At 47.6% G+C, this 20,149-nt stretch overlaps 1 protein-coding gene across 1 annotated transcript; it reads left to right on the top strand.

Moving 5' to 3' along the window:
- The first annotated feature begins 488 nt into the window (after positions 1 to 488).
- Positions 489 to 19,168, top strand: USP28 (ubiquitin specific peptidase 28). The gene is made up of 23 exons (XM_029086988.1): positions 489 to 638; positions 1,525 to 1,611; positions 2,406 to 2,543; positions 2,982 to 3,055; positions 3,207 to 3,212; positions 3,602 to 3,675; positions 4,052 to 4,200; positions 6,375 to 6,502; positions 6,678 to 6,773; positions 8,095 to 8,274; positions 9,305 to 9,519; positions 9,758 to 9,828; positions 10,405 to 10,616; positions 12,050 to 12,270; positions 12,788 to 12,927; positions 13,114 to 13,299; positions 14,208 to 14,303; positions 15,218 to 15,396; positions 15,489 to 15,567; positions 16,300 to 16,379; positions 17,480 to 17,603; positions 17,978 to 18,176; positions 18,983 to 19,168. Exons 1-23 carry the CDS (start codon positions 594 to 596, stop codon positions 19,156 to 19,158), a joined length of 2,955 nt encoding a protein of 984 aa, XP_028942821.1. The 5' UTR covers positions 489 to 593; the 3' UTR covers positions 19,159 to 19,168.
- The last annotated feature ends 981 nt before the right edge of the window (positions 19,169 to 20,149 follow it).

Genomic DNA, 20,149 nt, shown 5'->3' with positions numbered 1-20,149 from the left:
CTGCCCGATACAGAGCTGCACTGTCTGTCCTGTTCTCCTCATGCAGCCCCACTCAGTGGCTTTTTAGGTTCCCTAGCGTATTCCAGACCACAAGAATTTGTATTTAAAGCTTGAACTAGAAAATTATCCTCCTATTGGGGAAAAAAAAAAAATCACATTTGTGGGGTGTAACATTTTCTAGAAGTTCCTTTTAAAGAAAGCCTTGCCTGCTCCTGGTGGGGAAACTAATCAGAGTGCTGCTTCTGCTTCTAGATGTTACTGCTGCACTTACCCCCAACAACAGAGACGACCTCCGCGCAGTTGATGCCTTCAGACCACTGGAACCACCAAAAGCTCAGGCTGCACAAAGAGATGCTGCTGAAAGGTCAGTGGGTCCCTCAATTGGTTTGGGACTAGAGGGGAGTACGACTGCTGTGGTTCTCGAGAATCTTTGTGAGCTGGTGTTTTACAGCACGGTGTCCATCTTTTGTGACAGACCGCAGGAAGCTCATTCTGCTGAACACAAAAATCGCTCCAAAAGGAAGCGCTGTGAAGTCTGGGGAGACAACCCCAAGAAGAACGACTGGAGAAGAGTGGGCGACTGGCCCGTTGGAATGAAGAATATTGGAAATACCTGTTGGTTTAGCGCTGTCATACAGGTAACCTGACAGAAAAGTTCTTCTTGCTGCGGTCTGGGAGTCAAAACATTTACCAGTTGGAATTCAACATGCAGCAGCTCTGTGAGGTGGTCATCGTGTGCAGATGAGTGAACGTGACCGTGCGCAGATGAGACGTCTGCTTGCAGTGGATATAGTTGTGATTTATTCTGGGTGTGCACAGAAGGAGCCAGAGAGCAGTTAAATAGACTTTACATAAAAATAGATACAGATATAACCTCTGTGTACGTGCACCGGGGTTTTTTTGCTGCAGCAATATCCAAACGCTTACTGAATGACAGGAGCTAGACTGGCAAAGTGAGCTGATAATTGAATTTCACTGCAGTTATTGTTGGCTCCACGATACGTGGTGTATCGTATTCCAGCTAATGGGATACACTGGCGTAGGTGCTTGAAGGAATCGGCGAGCAGGCAGCGTGTATTATTAGCGATAAACTACACGAGAAGAGACAACAGCGAGTGGAACTGAGCAGATTTGTCTCCGTTCACGTTTCACATCAGCAGATAGACGTTAATCTCTCGTCTCCAGCTTTGAGAGGAAGTGAGAAAGCCTCAGATGGGTCCTTTCTCACCGTGACTCGTTCCTGCAGGCTTTCTCACAGCTTACCTATGCAGAATGGACTGCTCTCTCCTAAAATATATCCTGGAGATGGCAGGGTGAGATTCAGTTCTTTGGTGGGTTCAAATGTGCTGGCCCGGCACGTAGACTGGTCGCTTTGTAAACGTTTCTTTAGTAACCTGAGGCCACCAAAGAATTAGAAGTGACCAAAAAAGCTGTCGAGTTAGAGAGTGGGAACAGGACATCACACGGTAACAAGTCAGATCCTCGCAAACTGCTGACTGCTCTTTACCTCTCCTTTCCTTGCAGTCTCTGTTTCAGTTGCCAGAGTTTCGGAGGCTGGTCCTTGGATACTCCCTCCCACAAAACGTGCTTGAAACTTGTCGTAGTCACACTGTAAGTTTTCCTCGAGTAACGCTGTGAAGTTTCCCTCTTTTGTGGTATGCTCTTCTGCTCTTTCTCTAAGCAGTTTTAATTTGGGGCCATCTGAGACTCCTGTGCTGACGTTAACAGCTTTCAAATTGTCAGGCGACGCTAAAGACGAATTTGGGAAATGCTTTTCAAAGACAGAGACGCTGTAGAAAAAAAAATCAGATGTTTCCCATAAAGCTTTTCCCTTGAGCTTCTTTCTAACTGTGGTGTGGGGAGAAATGCGTCCCATAAAACAACTGGGAGAGCTCCAGATTACTTGTTTCTTCGCACACACTGTAGAAGAACTGGTGTTTGAGCCAGTCTGTAGCCCCTGTAGCCCCAGTGCCCTCTGAGAGCTGTTAGCAGAAGGTGCTTGGGAAATATTTAGAGAGAAAGGCGTACGTAGAATAACCCTTCACTCGTTATATCATTCTATTACGAGCCTTTGCTTTGTTGGCTTTCACGTGGGCTCTCGATACTCTAAAGAACCCAAAGTGCAGACAGAACAAATTCATCAGTTCCCCAGCTTTTGCCTTCTGTTTTGGCAAGAGTTATTTCTGGCGCTTGTTTCTCTAAAGATTTTGTTTTGGTTAAATTTTTTCTCCCGTGCATCCATCGGGAGATCAGATTCCTTCCAAGAAACGACACTGCTCTTCCCTCGGTTGTCAGTGTACCTCTTCAGGTACCTGCTGTGTGTGGTATTCCAGAGCAGTTTGCTTTAAGATGCTGCTTTTTTGGCTTGCAGGAAGGGTTTGGCTTTTCTTCTTTTTGCAACACAGGGAAAAAGAAACATTGCGTTCATGCAAGAACTTCAGTGTCTGTTTGCTTTAATGCTGGGGACGCGTCGTAAGTTTGTCGACCCTTCCGCAGCGCTGGAACTCTTGAGGGATGCGTTTAAATCTGCTGAAGAACAGCAGGTAAAACTGCATTAAAAAGCCTTTTGTTTTCTTCAAAACAGCACTTGCAGCCACGACAATCCTATTTCCTTTCATCCTGCTATTACTTTCAGGGGCCTCTTGCCATGTTTGTCAAGTGACAAGCAGCTGTCCCTGTGTCGTTTAGGCGAAATGTACGTGCGTGCTAATTAAACAGCCAGCAGAACAGTGCTCTACCCAGTGCCATCTGGGTAGTTGGGTAGCAATCACAATAATTTCCTCTGATCTAGTTTTCAGATGAGCAGAGTGTTCATTATCGGTCTAAATCAGCATAGCACTTGAGTTTCACACTCCTTTCAGCTGGGTAGGTACAGCAATACCAGTCGGGTTGTATTCCAGTAGGTTTGTGAAACCAGTAGCCCGTGAAAACGCTTTCTGGTTGGCGTTATGTTTGACTCTGGACTTTTCTCTCTCTTCTAGCAAGATGTGAGTGAATTTACACACAAACTACTGGACTGGCTGGAGGATGCGTTCCAGCTTACTGTGAATGTCAAGTGAGTTTTCTGTCATCGCGGGGGTTTGACCTGACACCCAGGAGAAACAGATTTTAACTGCGATGCCTTAACAAATGAGAGGGCTTTACGTGAAAATTTAGACTAAATGAAAGAGAGGGTTTTTTATTTACTGAGGATGATGCTCCTTAAGCTCCAAGTACGCTTATAAAGTGTTAAATCTACGTGTTCTGTATGTAAGTGTAGGACTTTGTTCAGTGCCCATATGGCCTGCAGAATAAATAAGCTTTTCCGGGAGACTCTAGAGAACTGATGTACGTTGTGAAAGATCTGGGTTTTTTGGAACTGCATTTCACAAGGTAGTGCCTTACCTTTTTTTTTTGTGTATGTGTCAGACAGTTTAAGTTTTACATTGTGCTTCTGAGTGTGGAAACGGATGAGAAGCTTCCTCTGTATTTTGTGCTTGGATAGAACACTTTGCTTTTGAGTACGAGAAAGTTCCCAGGCAAAGGTTTAGGTTAAGACTTGGGGCTGTTTTGCAGCCTACTGCTGCAAATGAACATGTGCTTTTTCTTTCTGGAACAGGAGCCCTGGGGACAAATCTGAAAACCCAATGGTACAACTTTTCTACGGGACTTTCTTGACCGAGGGTGTCCATGAGGGTGAGTGAAGGGTTCGGTAGATTCGCTTCGTGACTCCTTTGCATGTTCTGATTTATAGCAGCGATGGCACAAGGGTTTTGTTGCACGTTGCTGATGAAATTGCCTAGTTCTTTAAACTTGCAAAGAGTCTTCTTGATAAAATAGCCTGTAATGTGTATAAAATATGTCTTCTGAAAACATTAAATACTCAGAAGTGCTTGAAAGCACTCGTTTGTAAGGGGCTTGCCCTGACAGACACGTGTACAGAGAGCTATGTGCGGTTCGGTTCTTGCAAGTAGCGCCTCTAACTGATGCAGACAACAACCTCTCGAGTTAACCAGAGTTTTTTTGTTCCCTTAAGTTATTTGAGAACTTTTGTATCATTTCCATCATCCAGGCAATACTTTTTCCAAGATCGAAGCCTTTGGTCAGTATCCCCTGCAGGTAAATGGGTATCGAAACTTAAGCGAGTGCTTGGAAGGAGCCATGGTGGAGGGAGAGATGGGCGAGGCGACAGCGTCTCAGTCGGTGAAGTATGGACAGGAGGTTAGTTTCACCTTTTGCTTTGGAGCTGTTGCTTGCCTGCTGCAGAAAAATGCAAGACATAGAGCAGGGATGTCTCAGTGTATTTTGATAACGTTAAATGGTGATTGTAAACATTCCCTGAGAATTTAATACAAATTATTTCCTGGTTGCCTGGAATCTGGTGTAAATGTATGTTAGTGTTACATGGTGAGACACTCGAGTCTTTGCTTACTCTTAAAGATGTGTTGTCCTACATAGCCAGTTTGAGGAGCTTGTTTTGAATTTAAAAGGTAAAGATCTGCTGCTGATGCAAGTGTGATAAAGTCTCTCTCTTTCTGTTGAAGCCTACCTGTACCTGAGTAGGGGGAGAACCACTGCCTCCATATTTTCGGAGGGTAAAAGTACAGTGCTTAACTCTATGGTATGCCATTTGGAATTTGTATCTTTCTCCCTATTACAGTGTGTGGTTTTTTTTCTTCTCATCTTCACTCTTTATCTTCTGACTGTGCTGATTTTTTTTTCTTTTTTTTTTTCTCTTTTTTTTTTTTAAATCTCACAAATCACAAACCAATCATAAAATGTGTAGTTGCAGCGAAGCAGAAAGCGAAGCTTTGCCATTACATTCAGCATCCTGCATGCGTAAGAGCAGCTGAGAAGTTGGCTTAGAGAGAGAGACTAGGAAATAACGTTCAGAAATGTGCAAAGGTGGCTGGCATAGAGGGGAGGGGGCAGGGAAAGGTATTTCAGTTCTGTGAGAATGTCTGAAAAATGCATTGCTGTGGTTTAAACTAGCAAAGGGAGCCTTGGGCAGGTGAGCTCTTCCAGCTCCGGTCTCAGATGTTTGTTTCTGGGTTTCCTAGTTCCTGCCCAAAGCTGGTCAAGTGCATTTACAGCAGATGTCAGTGAAACTGATGTGGGCTCATGCCAGAGAGAAAGGGACATAGGGAGCTGATGGGGCATGTTCTTTTCAATTCAAGCTTTTTAGTTCCTCCAGATCCTTTTCCGAAAGAAACTTGGACTAGTCGTGGAGATGTTTTAATCGTTCTGTCTCTGTAGGGATAGAAGGAAGAGGCTCTGGCTGTATTTCTAAGAAATCTGACTGGAAAAACTCTACATCTTAATTTCACTTCCTAGGATGTCGTGGCTAGAGGACTGCATGATAGGGGCCATAGAGAATAAGGTGCATTTTGACTTTTGAGAACGTAGGTGAGTGTCCCGAAGCTCAAAGCATCAGTGGGATTAACGAGAACGTCCATTTCTGCTAGATAACGGGTGTGTAAATCACTCCTCCTCAGTTTTTATGTTCTCTAGTTCTGAAGATTGGGCTGCTGCTCAGAGAGCTCTGCTGCCTGGCCAAAGTTGTTAAAAAATAATTAAAATAATATACCTCCGTTGTAAATATTGTAGATCTACAATATTGTAGATCTACACACTGTGGCGTGGGGCAGATTTATTGCAGCAGGAGGTCGGGCAGGAATCCTGCAAAGGAGGATGAGCTTAGTGGGCTCATCCTGAGCTGCTCCCAGCGGGGAGCTGTGTCTGGGTGGTGCCGAGCTCAGGTGGGGGAAGGAAGCTCCTGGCAGTGGGTGCTGGAGATGCTTGTGAACCCAGGAAGAGAGAGAGAGGGGAAGTGTAAACCCAACCAAGGGTTCTTCTTTCAGCCTGGCTCTTTGAAATGGTGTCTGAAACCTACGGAAAGCAGGTTTCTCCTCTGAATCTCCTAAATGGAATAGTTTTGTCAGTAGAGTGAGCGAGGTTAAGGAATCAGGTACTACTTGAGGACTCGTGTTGTGTTCTTCATCATTGCATGTGATCTACATCGGGAAAGAACTCTCTTGGAGGCTCTCAGCTGACATCTAGAGTTTGCATAGTGTCTGCTAATTTTCTTAAATTCGGTGCTGGGCTCGTTAAATCATCCATCAAGCTGGATGCATGAGGCAATGAAAAGTAACTTTCTGAAAGCTGTTATCAGGCTTTTTGATGGTAAAAATGTAAAATGGAAGCGGAAATGTTGATTTTGGACAAATTGGCTTTCTGACTAGTTGCTCCGTAAGCAAAGCGTATCCTAAACCAGTATTTAAAGATAAGCAGGCGGTTAGGAGCAGTCTAAAATCATTTAAGATGGGTCTAAAGTGTGCCATTTAGCAGTCATCTTAAAACAAGTCCCTCTGGGGGCATTTCTGCTTTTGTTACAGCGCTGGTTTACAAAACTCCCACCAGTACTGACCTTTGAACTCTCCCGATTTGAGTTCAATCAGTCACTAGGACAGCCAGAGAAAATTCACACCAAGCTAGAATTTCCCCAGACTATTTATATGGACAGGTGAGTTGGTTCTGTTGTACGGTAGGTTTGAAGCTATTGCTTGACTGTAATTAAAGAAATTAACAAGGTCGGATGGGTGAGCAAGGAAGGATTCTTTGAAATATTGTTTCTGAAAGAGAGCGGATGTCGGAAGGGAACGGTCTGACGTGGCGAGGCGCTGTGTTTCTCTGCGCAGGTACCTCTACTGCAGCAAAGAGCTGATTCAAACGAAGAGAGAAGAAATGAAGAGATTGAAGGAGAAAATGGTGATTCTGCAGCAGAAACTGGAAAGGTGAGGAGGCATCTAGCTTCATTTCTGTGCCCCGTGGGAGCGTGCAATGCTTCCTTTCAAGCGAGCGTTCCGGTAGAAGAGAAGCTTGTAGAGGAAGGACGAACAGAACCGGTTTTGTTCCGAGAAGCGTGGAGTGAGGAAGGGTGTTTCCAAAAACAAACTCGTGGTTTTGATGGTTTCTGACTATCTCTGATGCAAGAACAAATTCTTTAAATAGTACAATTGTCTCTGTCAGCTACGTTGGCGGGTTCCAGCGGGGGAGCTCAGTGGTACATTAATAAGTATCTGTGTTATTCTTTATATCCGATGCCCCCTCCAGCTTAGCATTTGGCATTATTAATTGGGGAAGGGAGGATATCAATAGCAAAGATCTGGTTTGTGGACAACCAGAAGATTTCACGTTCCAGCTGCTTTGTGTAGAAGTCCTTTTAACCAGCGTTAAAACTTGTTTTTATTTTCAAAATGACAGTTCTGTGAACAAGTGGCAGGCAAAGATTTACGCTGTGTCTGTCACAGCAGCCTGGTGGTGTCTGTGCTCGGTGAGGATCTGGTGGGTGCCGTGAAAACAGTTTCTACGTAGGCCCACGTGTAGCAGCATCCTGCAGGGTCTGGCTGGGTGGAGTTAACTGTCTTGTTTCTGTGACTAAAGCAGAGCAGACTGCTTGCCGACTGCCAAGCAGTGCCCCGAGCCTCAGGGCTTTCAAGGTCGGCTGCTGGGGGGTGGTGAGCGCATCCCTGTGCATCACCTGGGTTTTTCCCTCCCTTCCTTCACCGGTTAAGCCGTCTCCATCCTAACCTGGGAGTTTTCTTCCCTGTTGCTCTTCTTTTAGAATCATAGAATGGTTTGGGCTGGAAGGGACCTTAAAGCTCATCCAGTTCCAACCCCCCTGCCATCAGCAGGGACACCTTCCACTGGACCAGGTTGCTCAAAGCCTCATCCAGCCTGGCCTTGAACACTTCCAGGGAGGAGCAGTCACAGCTTCCTTGGGCAACCTGTTCCAGTGTCTGACCACCCTCACAGTGAAGAACTTCTTCCTAATATCTCATCTAAACCTCCCCTCTTTCAGTTTAAACCCATTTCCCCTTGTTTTGTCATTAAGTGCCCTTATGAAAAGTCCTTCCCCAGCTTTCTTGTAGCCCCTTCAGGTACTGGGAGGCCGCTATAAGATCTCCCCGGAACCTTCTCTTCTCCAGGCTGAACAGCCCCAACTCTTTCAGCCTGTCTTCATAGGAGAGGTGCTCCAGCCCTCAGATCATTTTGTCAGGCTTAAGGAAACAGTCACATTCCTTCATTCATGCAAGGTCTTGCGTTTTCCCGTAGGTACATGAAATACGGCTCCGGCCCAGCCCGCTTCCCGCTACCTGACATGCTGCAGTACGTCCTCGAGTTCGTCGCTACAAAACCAGCCGCCGTTGTTTCTCCTGCTCAGGGCTCTCAGACAACACTCCTGGAGTCCCAAGGCGAGCCTCATGTTTTGGATGTGCTCTCACAGCCAAACAGGTTAGTGAACAGAAACGCAGACGATTTGCAGGAGAACCCTGTGCCTTTCAGCTGAATGCTCCTGGGTTGCGTTCTGAGAGCACAGTGTTTATCTGGGCGCTCACGGTGCTGCAGTGTACAAGTGCCTGTGCAAGAAACCAGTCGATAATTTGCTCCTAATTTGTTTCTGTTTGCATAAATATAACGCTGCATCTAGTCACAGAATCACAGGGGTTGGAAGGGACCTCAGTAGATCATTCAGTCCAACCCCCCTGCTAAAGCAGGTTCCCTACAGCAGGTCACACAGGAAAGTGTCCAGGTGGGTTTGAACATCTCCAGAGATGGAGACTCCACACCCTCTCTGGGCAGCCTGTCCCAGGGCTCTGGCACCCTGACAGTAAAGAAGTCTTTCCTTAAGTTTGTCTGGAACTTCCAGTGTTCCAGTTTGTGCCCATTGCCCCTTGTCCTGTCACCAGCCACCAACAAAAAGAGCCCAGCCCCATCCATTTGGCCCGCACATTTCAGATATTTATAGACACTGGTAAAATCCCCTCTAGTCTGTTCTTTTTCCTTTTCCAGAAGCATCACTGTATTATTCCTTGTCCAAGCAGCAATTCTGAGTTAAATTACGTGCTGGTTTTGGTTAGGCTGCTCATTTTTTCACTTCATCGACCAGTAAATTACTGCAATATTGGATTATTCCAAAGCTGACCAGCATGCTTGGTTTACACTCTAAATTAAGCTGAGTAAATACATGATTTTCTTAGTAGTAAGGGAAGGAGTTGTTAGAATTGCTCACTGTGGTTCTGCTTACAGAGTTCTGTAAGAATTTTAGCTTTCATTTGTCCTGTGTTTTTTAATTTGCTCTGTTAAGTAGAAGGACATTTCAGTGTACTTGTTCTCTTTACATTCTGTGCCATCCTGGAAGGGAAATCCTGCTCTGGCTCCGGAGCAGTTTTTGTTTGGTTTATTTCAAGTTGTTTTCTACAAAGAGAAAAAACAAGAGAGAGATTGAAAAACCTATCCACTACTCTTGGATTTTGCTCCACAGCACACTGGAAAGGAGGGATACTAGGACCGAAGATGAAGCTTTCTTGTTGGCAAATCCCTCACCGCAGCGAGAACCAAGTGTGCCACTCCAGCCTTGTGGCTCGCCAATGGAAATGGATGAACATCCAGCTCCTCACAGGGTTTCTGAGGAAGAGCTGAACCTTGTCCGGACGTGTCTGCAGCGATGGAGAAACGAGATTGAACAAGACGTGCAAGGTTGGCCCCAAAATAGATTTGCTGTGGTTTTTTCTGTTGAATGCCAGCCCGAGTTCCCTCTGTTCCTTCAGCTGGATACATCCTGCTCGGCAGCTGATCTCGTGCAGGCTTCAGCCCCGATTGTTAACTCTGGGTGATAGTCACTGCCTGGCTTTTGAAGCGAAAGGGGCCGGAGCAGCCTGATGAGTCATCGTTCATTTTTCTGTATTTCTCTCATTTTCTCTGATGTTCTTGGCAGATCTGAAGGAGTCTATTACCAGAATCAACCTGTCCATGGAACAAATGTACTCTGACCCTCTCCTCCAGCAGGTAAGAAACACAGCTTCGTTAGGTAAATATTAAACTGATGTCGCTGCTGTTGAGTTTCGTTAGGAGCTGTCAGTTGAAGATGTCCACTTTATTGTGGATGATATTATTAAAAATCCCAGTATTATGATGAAGCAGATTCTATGTGAAAATCTTGCTGCTTTTTCCTTTGTAAGTCAGTTGCCTCTTGGTAGGAAATTTACTGTAAGAATCGGGAGCCTTGTACGAGAAGGGGAGGTTTAGATGAGATATTAGGAGGAAGTTCTTCACTGTGAGGGTGATCAGACACTGGAACAGGTTGCCCAAGGAAGTTGTGGCTGCTCCTCCCTGCAAGTGCTTAAGGCCAGGTTGGATGAGGCTTTGAGCAACCTGGTCTAGTGGAAGGTGTCCCTGCTGATGGCAGGGGGGTTGGAACTGGATGAGCTTTAAGTCATCAGTTAAAGATGACTTTAACTTCCAACCAAACCATTCTATGATTCTATGATACAGCTCTGAATGCATTTGGCATTTTTGTACAGAGGTCATACAAATTCATTTACTAAAAGAACACCTGAAAGCCGCGTCCCTGTGACCTTGCAGGTTCCCTACCGTTTGCACGCAGTCTTGGTCCACGAAGGGCAAGCGAATGCGGGTCACTACTGGGCCTACATCTACGACCAGCCTCGAAAAAGCTGGCTCAAATACAACGACATCTCAGTGACAGAATCGTCCTGGGAAGAGCTGGAGAGAGATTCATTCGGAGGCTTGAAGAACGCCAGCGCCTACTGCCTGATGTACATCAGCGATAAGGTGTCCCGCTTCGCTGCAGGTACGGGAGCCAAAACCGCTGGGTAATTAGACGGTTGTGGATTCTCTTGTCTCTCGAGCCTGTGCGATCGTTAACACGCATCAGCTTCTCTGGCACAGTTGTCTTTTGACAACGCAAAAAAACCTCACCCCAGATTGAAGGGAAATAATTTGCTCCGTACTCTATTCATTTCTGAATCCCTGGTAAGGTTGAAAAATGAAGAGAGAATGATCCTGGTGAGATTAGGGACTGTGCTTTATGTCTTATTAATGCGAATAAATATTCAAACTCCCCGTTTGCTGCTTCCAACGTGCCTCTGTTCCTGGTATTTTTCACTTGCAGTCTTTATAGAGTTTATATGGCAATGTTTCTTTTATAAGGGCACGTGAAACACCTCCTACTTTGTTTCTCCTGTTTTTATCATTCTCTCTGACTTGCTGGTGTGGTTTTTCGTGATATCGTTGCACTGAATCGACACGGGGCCCTTTTTTACACAGCCTTTCACAGAATATTAGGGATTGGAAGGGACCTCAAAAGATCATCTAGTCCTTTCCTAGCACGAGAGTCGTGGGTAACAGCAGCTTCGACTTGCAAGTGTGTTTGTGGTGCCAATGTATAAATAGTCATGTGGTGAAATTATCGTGCACGTGGCACTATACATGGCAACCAGCTGTAGAAGAACCTCATAATTTCACACGTGCTTCATTTTGATGTAATAAAGAGGAAGAAACAATGGAGAACTCTCACTCTGTTCATTGCTAAATGAGGCTGATGAAGATCTGGAGGTTGTTCTTTGTCTTCCTATGACAGTTCCATTTCCAAAATGAACCCCAGATTTTTTTTTTCTCCCTTATTTAATGCAATTTTGGGTTGTTTTTTAAAGATGCTTTGCCTTTGTGGTGCGTGTAAGAAGTACCTTTGCCATTTGCTTTTGAGAAATTTTAAGACTTGGCTAAAGCTGATACTACTGGGGCTTTGTGCTATTTTAAAACTGAATACTGGAGCAGATCTAAGAAGTGCTGAGAAGTTCCAACACATCAGTCATGCTGTGGAACCCATGCAGTTCCCTACCCTGATATGCCCCGTAGTGCTGTAGGTACGATGTGTCCAGCTGAACCGTGGATTTTCTGGCTGTTGGCAGTGTGAACAGGTTCTCTGTGCGTGGCAGCCCTTGGATAAGGATGCATTTTCTGCTGTTTCTGGAATGTCTCTGTGACAAATGCCATCCAGTGGTCAAACAAAACTGGGTTTTGTTTCAGATAACTCTGTGGACTTCTTATTTTTGTGCTTTTGCTTATGAATTATCTTACATTACAAAGCTAGTAGAAAGTTGGGTTTTTTTTTCCATTTATCCTTCAGCCAACGTGATCGTGGCTTTGCATAATCCTGCACGTTTGTTTAGTGCATCCTGCTGCCGTGTGTTCCGCTATGTGCCAGTCTTGCTTTTCTTCCAGACAGGGATGATGGCTCCGAGGTTGGACAGTTTCAGAAGGAAGTGGAAGCCCTGCCCCCAGAGCTGAGACACTACATCCAGGAGGACAACTGGCGACTCGAGCAGGAGGCAGAGGAGTGGGAGGAAGAACAATCCTGCAAGATTCCTCAGATGGAGCCTTCACCTGCTTCTGAATCGCAGGACTTCTCTTCTGAATCGGGACCAGGTAACACCACGGCTGAATTTGCAAACCCTGTTGAAACCGGTAGCGACGAGCTGGTCAAAAGTATGGCTGTGTCGGAGCCTGGCACCTCTTTCTGGATATCTGGGAGAAACTGTTGGTGGAGCAGCAAAGGCAGCTGGTGGAGGCTCTGTCCTGGCAGTACGAAAGGCTGCTCTACTCTTTTTGCATGTGCACCCTTCCAGGCTTGTCACCAGAAATGCTGTTTTCCATTCGTTTAAGCATCATGAGTTAATCTCATTTCACTTCCAGAGTTGTTGTTTTGGGGTATTTTTTAATAAATACCAAGTAGAAAATGTTGAAGTGCTGTTCTCTGGAGTGGGAGAGTGTTATTTGGCAGTCCCTGACAGCTCGTGCCATACCCACTGGAAAAGGGCGTGCGCAAGCACACAGGGAAATGCCCTCACCTCTGGGCTGAGGGCAGCAGCTGTTCAATCCTGCACTGACCACCTACAAACATTTTAGAACAAGAGAGAAGTCTTGCTGTTCTCTGCCCTGACAGATCAGTCTTCAGTCTGCGAGCAGAGCCTGCGCTCCCTGTCCTCTGAGCACGCCATGATTGCCAAGGAGCAGACTGCCAAGGCCATCGCCAACACCGCCGACGCCTATGAGAAGAACGGCGTTGAGGCGGCGCTCTGCGAGGTAGGAACTGAGCCCTGGACCAGGGAGCAACTCGTTCTTGTCTCTTCTTCTTCTCGACAGACCTTGGCTGTTTCCACTTCTGTGGAATTCTGTAGCTGTGCCACATTTCACTCAGACCCCTTTTGCTTTCCTGGATTTTGCTTTGGTTTTTCTGACTCTCTTTCTTCTTTTTCTTCTCGGCCACAGCCCAAGGAGGTAGAGCCAGTGAAGGCCCAACCGGGAGAAACAGCACTTACAGTTCAGGCAGAACAACCACGGGACACTAAAGCAACAGAGTCTGCTGCCCAAAGTAGCTCTCAGGTCTCTGAAGTGGAAATCCCCAGTGTGGGGAAGATTCCCGTTAGATCCGATGCAGACGGATATAATGAGGAGGTACAGACCCCAGCGCAGGGGTTAATTACTGCCGGTCATTAACCTGCCACTCTGTAGTTAGCTGGCTTTGGGCTTTGCTGAGGTTGAGTTCGGTAGCAGTCGGTCCTGGAGACGGTGCTGTTCACACAGTAACATTTTCCCACTGTGGAAATGAAGAAGGCCAGAGCAAATTGTTCAGTAATTTCATCTCTAAATGCCATCAAACGAGCAGCTCTGGTAAAACACTCAGTCCTTAGATCCACGGGTTGTTCCTCTCAGGCTTCTTTCTGGGACAACGATATCAAAGTGGATCCTCGCTGTATTAACTCACCTCCAAGCCTCTGTACTGTCCTCAGTTACGGTTCCATCCCCTCTCTCAAAGGCGTTAACCGCTGCCAGAGGAACTTACACTGCCCTGGCTACTGAATCCGACTGTTTCACTGCACTCATCCGTGGCTGAGCAGCTGTTTGGGAGCCCGGTCTCCTTCACAAGTGCCATTAGATTTCCCGTAAATCCCGAGGTGGTTCCTCCTCGAGTACGTTCAGTGCTTGTAGGGAGCTGGCCCAGGGAACCGATTTTTTGCTGCTCTCTTCCTCACATCGCTTCAGAAGATTGAGTGGGACACAGGAGGGATTTGGCTGGTGCTTTATGTTCTCACTTGCTGCATTTACAAAGTCAGAGCTTCGAGCGAGTGGCCTTTAGACCTTTAAGTGCTTTAAAAAACCCCCTGCATGTAAAGTGCGTGTGATAGATGGAGTGAGTAGCCTACAGGGAGATCAGAGCTCTGGCTTGTTCCACCTGTGTTCATACCATTGCCTTTAAACCTTATCTTTTGAAAGTTTTTTCCATTCTTCACCGTGCTTTCTCTTCTTTCCCTGTCTGTTACTGTTTCTCTTGCTTGTGTTTTGTTTTCCTGCTTTCCTGGTAGGTGATGCTGAGCCCAGCCATGCAAGGTGTCATCCTGGCTATTGCAAAAGCCCGCCAGACCTTTGATCGAGATGGGTCTGAAGCAGGGCTCGTGAAGGTATCTTCCTTGTTTGCTAAATCCAATCGTGTGGATAGCTGTTTGCATGGGATGGAGAATCAATGCTGTATTGGCATATCAGGAATGTGAAGGGAATGATTTGTTCTTTTAGTTAATGACCTTTCTCTCCAACCTTCCTGTTTCTCCTCTCCTTCTGTGACAAGATATCCGTGGGTCCTAAACTGTTTTTAGACCTTGTAAGAGCTCCCTCCTCCCAGGAGAAACACCTTAACTTTCCACTATTTATTCTGCTTCTTCCTTTACTATTGGCAGTTCTCTCAATCTGGATAATAAAGAGCAGACTTTTTTTGCATGCCTTTCAGAATCTGTTGTCTAGGTCCTCAGTGTGATCACCAGGAAATAAACCAGCACTTGTGAATTGTTTTTTCTTTTGGCCCTGAACATGTCCGCTTAGTGTGACCTCTCTTGTAAAATGTGTCCTCGAGAAATGTACATGTTGAAGGAATGAGTGCTGCTGAATATTGAAGCTGGTGTAAGATTTTCCAGGCAGGTAGATTTAACTGGGAGAAATCTCCCGTGCTGGTAATCTACAGGAACAGAAATCACGAGATACTCTTGCACCTTCCTACATACAGATACTGCTGATTGCAATCGCTTTTTACAGCCTCAGCACTTGCAAGAGGGTTATCAGAGCTGTCTGAGGCAGCTGGATCCCCCCCCTCTGCCAAAGGCACTTGGACACCGTGGTGCTTTTGCAAAGCGTGTGCTTCACGCGAGCAGTTTGCCGCGGCGTGGGTGCCTTGTCTTTATAGTTCCAGGCATTGATAGGCTTCCCTTGGCCACCAGAACACACAATCCCACCCTTCCAGGATGGGTTTAAGCTTCGTGTCAGCTGCTGCTGCATTCCCACGGGCAGGAGAGTGGAGGTGTTAATTCCTGTGCTTCCTTGGCAGGCGTTCCACGAGGAGTACTCCCGGCTCTACCTGCTTTCCAAAGAGACCCCCACCCCTCAGAACGATGCCCGGCTGCAGCACGTGCTCATTTACTTCCTGCAAAACAATGCTCCCCAGCAGGTGGTGGAACGGACCCTTCTCGAGCAGTTTGCAGACAGAAACCTCAGCTACGATGAAAGGTTTGTGGATTCCAAGATGAGGCTTTTCTCAGCTGGAAGCAGCCGGGGCTGCTGTCGTTCTGATTTTCTCCATCTCTGCTTACGCGGAGCAGGTCCATCAGCATTATGAAGGTAGCACGAGCAAAGCTGAGAGAAATTGGTCCTGATGAAGTCGATATGGAGGAGTACAAGGTAAGGGAGCAGGGTGCCACCTTCCTCCTTCGCGCTCTCACAACCAAAGCCGCGCATGGGAGGCGGGGAGCGCGGCTGGGAGCTGCGCCAGCAAAGGCAGCGGTCACCGGCACGCCTGTCAGTCGGCAGCTTCCTCACTGTCAGATGAAAGAAGGATGCTGAAAGGGAGAAGGCTCCGGGGAGATCTTATAGTGGCCTCCCAGTACCTGAAGGGGCTACAAGAAAGCTGGGGAAGGACTTTTCATAAGGGCACTTAATGACAAAACAAGGGGAAATGGGTTTAAACTGAAAGAGGGGAGGTTTAGATGAGATATGAGGAGGAAGTTCTTCACTGTGAGGGTGGTCAGACACTGGAACAGGTTGCCCAAAGAAGTTGTAGATGTCCCCTCCCTGGAAGTGTTGAAGGCCAGGTTGGATGAGGCTTTGAGCAACCTGGTCTAGTGGAAGGTGTCCCTGCTGATGGCAGGGGGGTTGGAACTGGATGAGCTTTAAGGTCCCTTCCAACCCAAACCAGTCTATGATTCTATGATTCTGTGAACGCGCTGGAAATCTCCTGAGCTTTGAGGAGTGTCTGTGCAGTTGACTAAATTGATTTGTGTAGCTTGTGAGAGAAGTTGAAACCCTTCAGAGGGTGAAATCTGATAGGCTCTGGAGTGGTGAGGGAACGTGAGACACGCGTGTGCGTGCGACGGGTGACGCTGACGCTCCGGTTTTCCTGCTGCTCCTCAACAGAGATGGCACGAAGACTACAGCCTTTTTCGCAAGGTGTCAGTTTACCTGCTGACAGGCTTGGAGCTCTACCAGAACAGAAAGTAAGTTGCTGTTAATTGTGTGTGTGTGTATAATTTAAACCAAGGCTGAAAACGGAGGCTGCTTTGAGAGAACTTCTTTTAGAGCCACCGTGGCCAGTTTGAGTTCAGTCCTGTCCGTGAGGCCTGTGGGCTTTCCCGTTGCCTTGCTAAGAGCCCTTCTGTGAGTGCACAGCCAACCTTGTTAACAGTTTAAACATTGTGGTGAGGTACTAGCTAGTTCCTAGAGTTTCCCCTGATTTTTCCCTTTGTGAAGCAGAGCTTTACATTTTCATTTCCAGAGATGAGCTTGCAGGAATGATTGCCATCACTTTTTTTTTTTCTCCCCTCTCCTTTGGACTCCTGTATTAAAGTTAAACTGTCATGAGCCAGACAATATACTTTGTGTAAGCACACGCTTGGGAGTTCTCAAGACTCCGAAGGATTTAAAAAGGGCCTTTTTTTCTCCCTATTTCTTTAGAACATGTATTTTACCTAAAGTAGTGCAGTATGGAGAAGGACAGTGCCATTTTGTGAAAGGTTTGCAATTAGAAAAGTGATTTTTTTTTCCAATCTGGAAAATCAACTGGCTTTCAGAAGTTAATTCATGGATGGAAACAGTTGAATTCTGAGGTGGTCAGCAGTGATGAACCCCCAAATTCAGGTGGGCACATTGACAAGAGACTGAGGGAGAGCACCTTAGAGCTTCCCTGGAATGACCTAGGCTCTGTCAGCTGCTCTGGTTTCTCACCAGGGGGTTTATAAGCTTAGAAGCCTGTAGAAGAACGGGGAAGCGTTGCCCTCTGCGCTTCTCTTAGTGCTCCCCCAACGTGCAAAGTGCCTGGAAAAAAGGTCAGCGCTGGCAGTTGCGCTCAGGCCAAGTTGTTCACAAACTTGGTTTTAAAGGGCTCTTCCAAGGATGCTCCTTCGGCACCCTGGGCCAAAAGGAACGCGGGTTGCTTGACACAGGGTGTCTGTTCATCGCTGCTTTGGCAAGGAAACAGCATTTTCCCTGTGGGGCCTGGTGTTAGTGACCATTCTGGCCACATCTTAAATATTTCCTGAGCCACAGGACTGCTTGTGCTGCAGCTGGGACCCTGGCAGGGCTGACACTCTTCTCCTAGGTACCAGGAGTCGCTCACCTACCTGATCTATGCCTACCAAAGCAACACCAAGCTGCTGCTGAAAGGAACCAACAGAGGAGTGAACGAGTCGCTGATTGCCCTGTACAGAAGGAAGTGTCTCCTGGTGGGTATTGAGGAGCTTCTGTGCTCACTCTTGGAGAGGAGGGGAGAGGAGGGAGCAGCCTGGGTGATGGAGCAGTTCACTCACCAGCTGCTGGGCATGGCTTTGCCCGGGGAATCACACTGTACCGTGTCCCCTCCTAGGATCACACTTAATTACTGTGCTGCATTTCCAGGGAAGGCTCGGGGGTTGCTGCTGAACATCCTCTGGGGTTTTAACTCGGGGCTTGTGTTGTTAACTCGGTGGTCACATCATTTTCTGTCCATTCACTTCTTTCCCCCCCAGTATTTATTTCTAATGTTAATGGCTTTCTCTCTCTGAGCAGAAGATGATGTCCTTCCTCACAACCCTGTCCCTGATTCTTCCTCTTCCCCTAGAAGCTGAACGAGGTGGCGGCGTCTCTGTTCGTCAGCTGCGAGGAAGCTCATGTGGCAGAGGGCATTAGCATCCTGAACGAGCTGATCATCCCCTGCATGCACCTCATGAACAACTTTGAGATCTCCAAAGAGGACCTGGACGCCATCGAGGTGATGAGAAACCGCTGGTGCTCCTATCTGGGACGGGAAGACATGGACGGTAAGGAACAGAGTCCTGCCTGACCTTGGTCCTGCTGCTTGTGGGCAGGGCAGTGTCTAGATCTGAATGAGGAGGGAATTAAAGGTCCATTTAAAACACTTCCTGAAATTCCTGGTGTTTGCACTGGGGTACCTCTGGCTGTCAGAGGAGAAATGTGTTTCAATCCTCCGTTGAGTTATGTCACAGTAGAATTCAATCTTCTTCTGCATTGAAGCAGCAGGAGAAGCGTTCCTCTTCCCGGAGAGGGGAAAAGCTGATCTCAGAGGAACGGGTTTGTGTTCCCTGGATGTGCTCTGGGCTTGGTTTGCCTTGCTGAGCGGAGGGGTCCCTGCAGGTGGCAGGTGAACGCTGGCAGGCTTAGCTGTCCTCTTCAGGAGGAGGAACAGCCTTTAGCAGTGGCCACAAACATGGGCGGAGCTGCAGAAGACTGGATGGGGGAGCAGGTTCAGGGGATCTTTGTGTTCTGAAGGAGGTTTGTCGGTTCAGAGCTGACTGCCAGTTCTGGGTAGCTGCTCCTGTTCTGTATTTCCTTCTGCAGTCTGGAGTCGGGCTCCCACGACTCCCCTCAGGTCGTGAAGAGAAATCGGTTTCCACTCCTTTTGGTCTGTGTGTGAAGGTTTGGGGAGTCTTCACAGGGTTTTCGGTCGTGAGCAGAGGGTAAACGTGCTGAAGGGAAATAAGGCAAAAACACAGAGATTTGTTCTCAAGCTGCTGTTGTGAAGAACAAAATTGGGTACATTTATGCTCGTGTGCAGGTTTCCCATTCTCAGGCTTGCCTGACTCTCTGCTCCTCTCCCCCTTGACAGCCAAACTGCAGATGAAGCTGGGCGAAGTGCTCCCCCGGCTCCTCGACTGCTCCACCGAGGTCATTGTTCTGAAAGAACCCCCGAAGATCCGGCCCAACTCCCCCTACGACCTCTGCAGCCGCTTTGCAGCCGTGATGGAGTCCATCCACGGGGCCTCCACCGTGACTGTGAAATAGAGGCCGAGCTCCCCGCCGCGGCGTGGCCCCGCACACCGCAGACCGCCCGGCGTCCTCCCGTCAGGCAGCCTCTGAAGGGGAGGGGGAGCCAGGGGGGCGGTTGGGATTCAGAGCCGTGTTCTTTGTAAATACCAACGAATAAAAAGCGATATTGCACTTTGAGAGAAAACGTTGGGCAGCAGCGCGAAGGACGGGAGCCGCCGGTCCAGCCTGAGGTGCCAGGGCCCGGCAGCGCCGTCTGCCCTGGGCTCCCCAGCCCTTCTGGGAGGTTTCTTTTATTTTTGGTAATTTCCAGGCACAGATCCCTGGGGCTGTGACGGCAGCAGAGCAAGAGACCGGCTCCTCTGGTGAGCTGGGCTGTGGTTGGTCTGTCAGACGCACTTACATCTGGCATTTACATCTTCGCTGCCAGAGATGATCCATTTGGATCCTGCCAGGCTCCTGCCACCACAGCCCGGGTTGTGTGCGGCTGCGAGTTTCGGTCAGGTCATTTCGGGCATTTGCCTTTTGTGTTCTCACTGGGAAAAGAGAATCTGCAGGAGTCTTCCTCTGAGAAAGGCTGACACAAGCAGCAGCAGCAGCAGCAGTGACGAGAGAGCGGACAGGACTGTGCCCGCACACGGTTGTGCCGCAGCGATGGCTTCGTGGGTCAGGGAGACCACGTTTCCCACCCCAAAGACATTTCCCCTCTCGGCTCAAAGGCAAAACTTCCTTCTCACCTGGGTGGGTTTTCAGTGCCAAATGAGTGTCGATGACAACTGCGAGGGCTGGAATCGGCTCCTTTTTTGTTGCTGGTGGGTGTTTTTTAGTTGACTTTCTGTAAGAGCAAACACACCCCGTTTGGATTTCCTTTTGTGTTTGTTTTATACCACACGTTCGGAGGCAGCGAGGGGGGGATCTGGTTGTTGGGACTATGCAGGTTTTTCTAAAAGTGCAATAAAAGCATTTGTTCTATGTTAGAATGAAAAAGCTCCCTCTGTGGTATTTATTT

The sequence above is a fragment of the Antrostomus carolinensis genome, unplaced genomic scaffold (genome assembly GCF_000700745.2).
Source record: "Antrostomus carolinensis isolate BGI_N321 unplaced genomic scaffold, ASM70074v2 scaffold32829, whole genome shotgun sequence".
NCBI classification, from domain to species: Eukaryota; Metazoa; Chordata; class Aves; order Caprimulgiformes; family Caprimulgidae; genus Antrostomus; species Antrostomus carolinensis.
This window is presented reverse-complemented; position numbering and strand designations above follow the sequence as displayed.

Coding starts and splice junctions, on each gene's coding strand:
- USP28 (XM_029086988.1), top strand. CDS start 594: ATGAAGAATATTGGAAATACCTGTTGGTTTAGCGCTGTCATACAG. Junction 8,275..9,304: donor GTGCTCTCACAGCCAAACAG/GTTAGTGAACAG, acceptor TTTGCTCCACAG/CACACTGGAAAGGAGGGATA. Junction 12,928..13,113: donor TTGAGGCGGCGCTCTGCGAG/GTAGGAACTGAG, acceptor TCTCGGCCACAG/CCCAAGGAGGTAGAGCCAGT.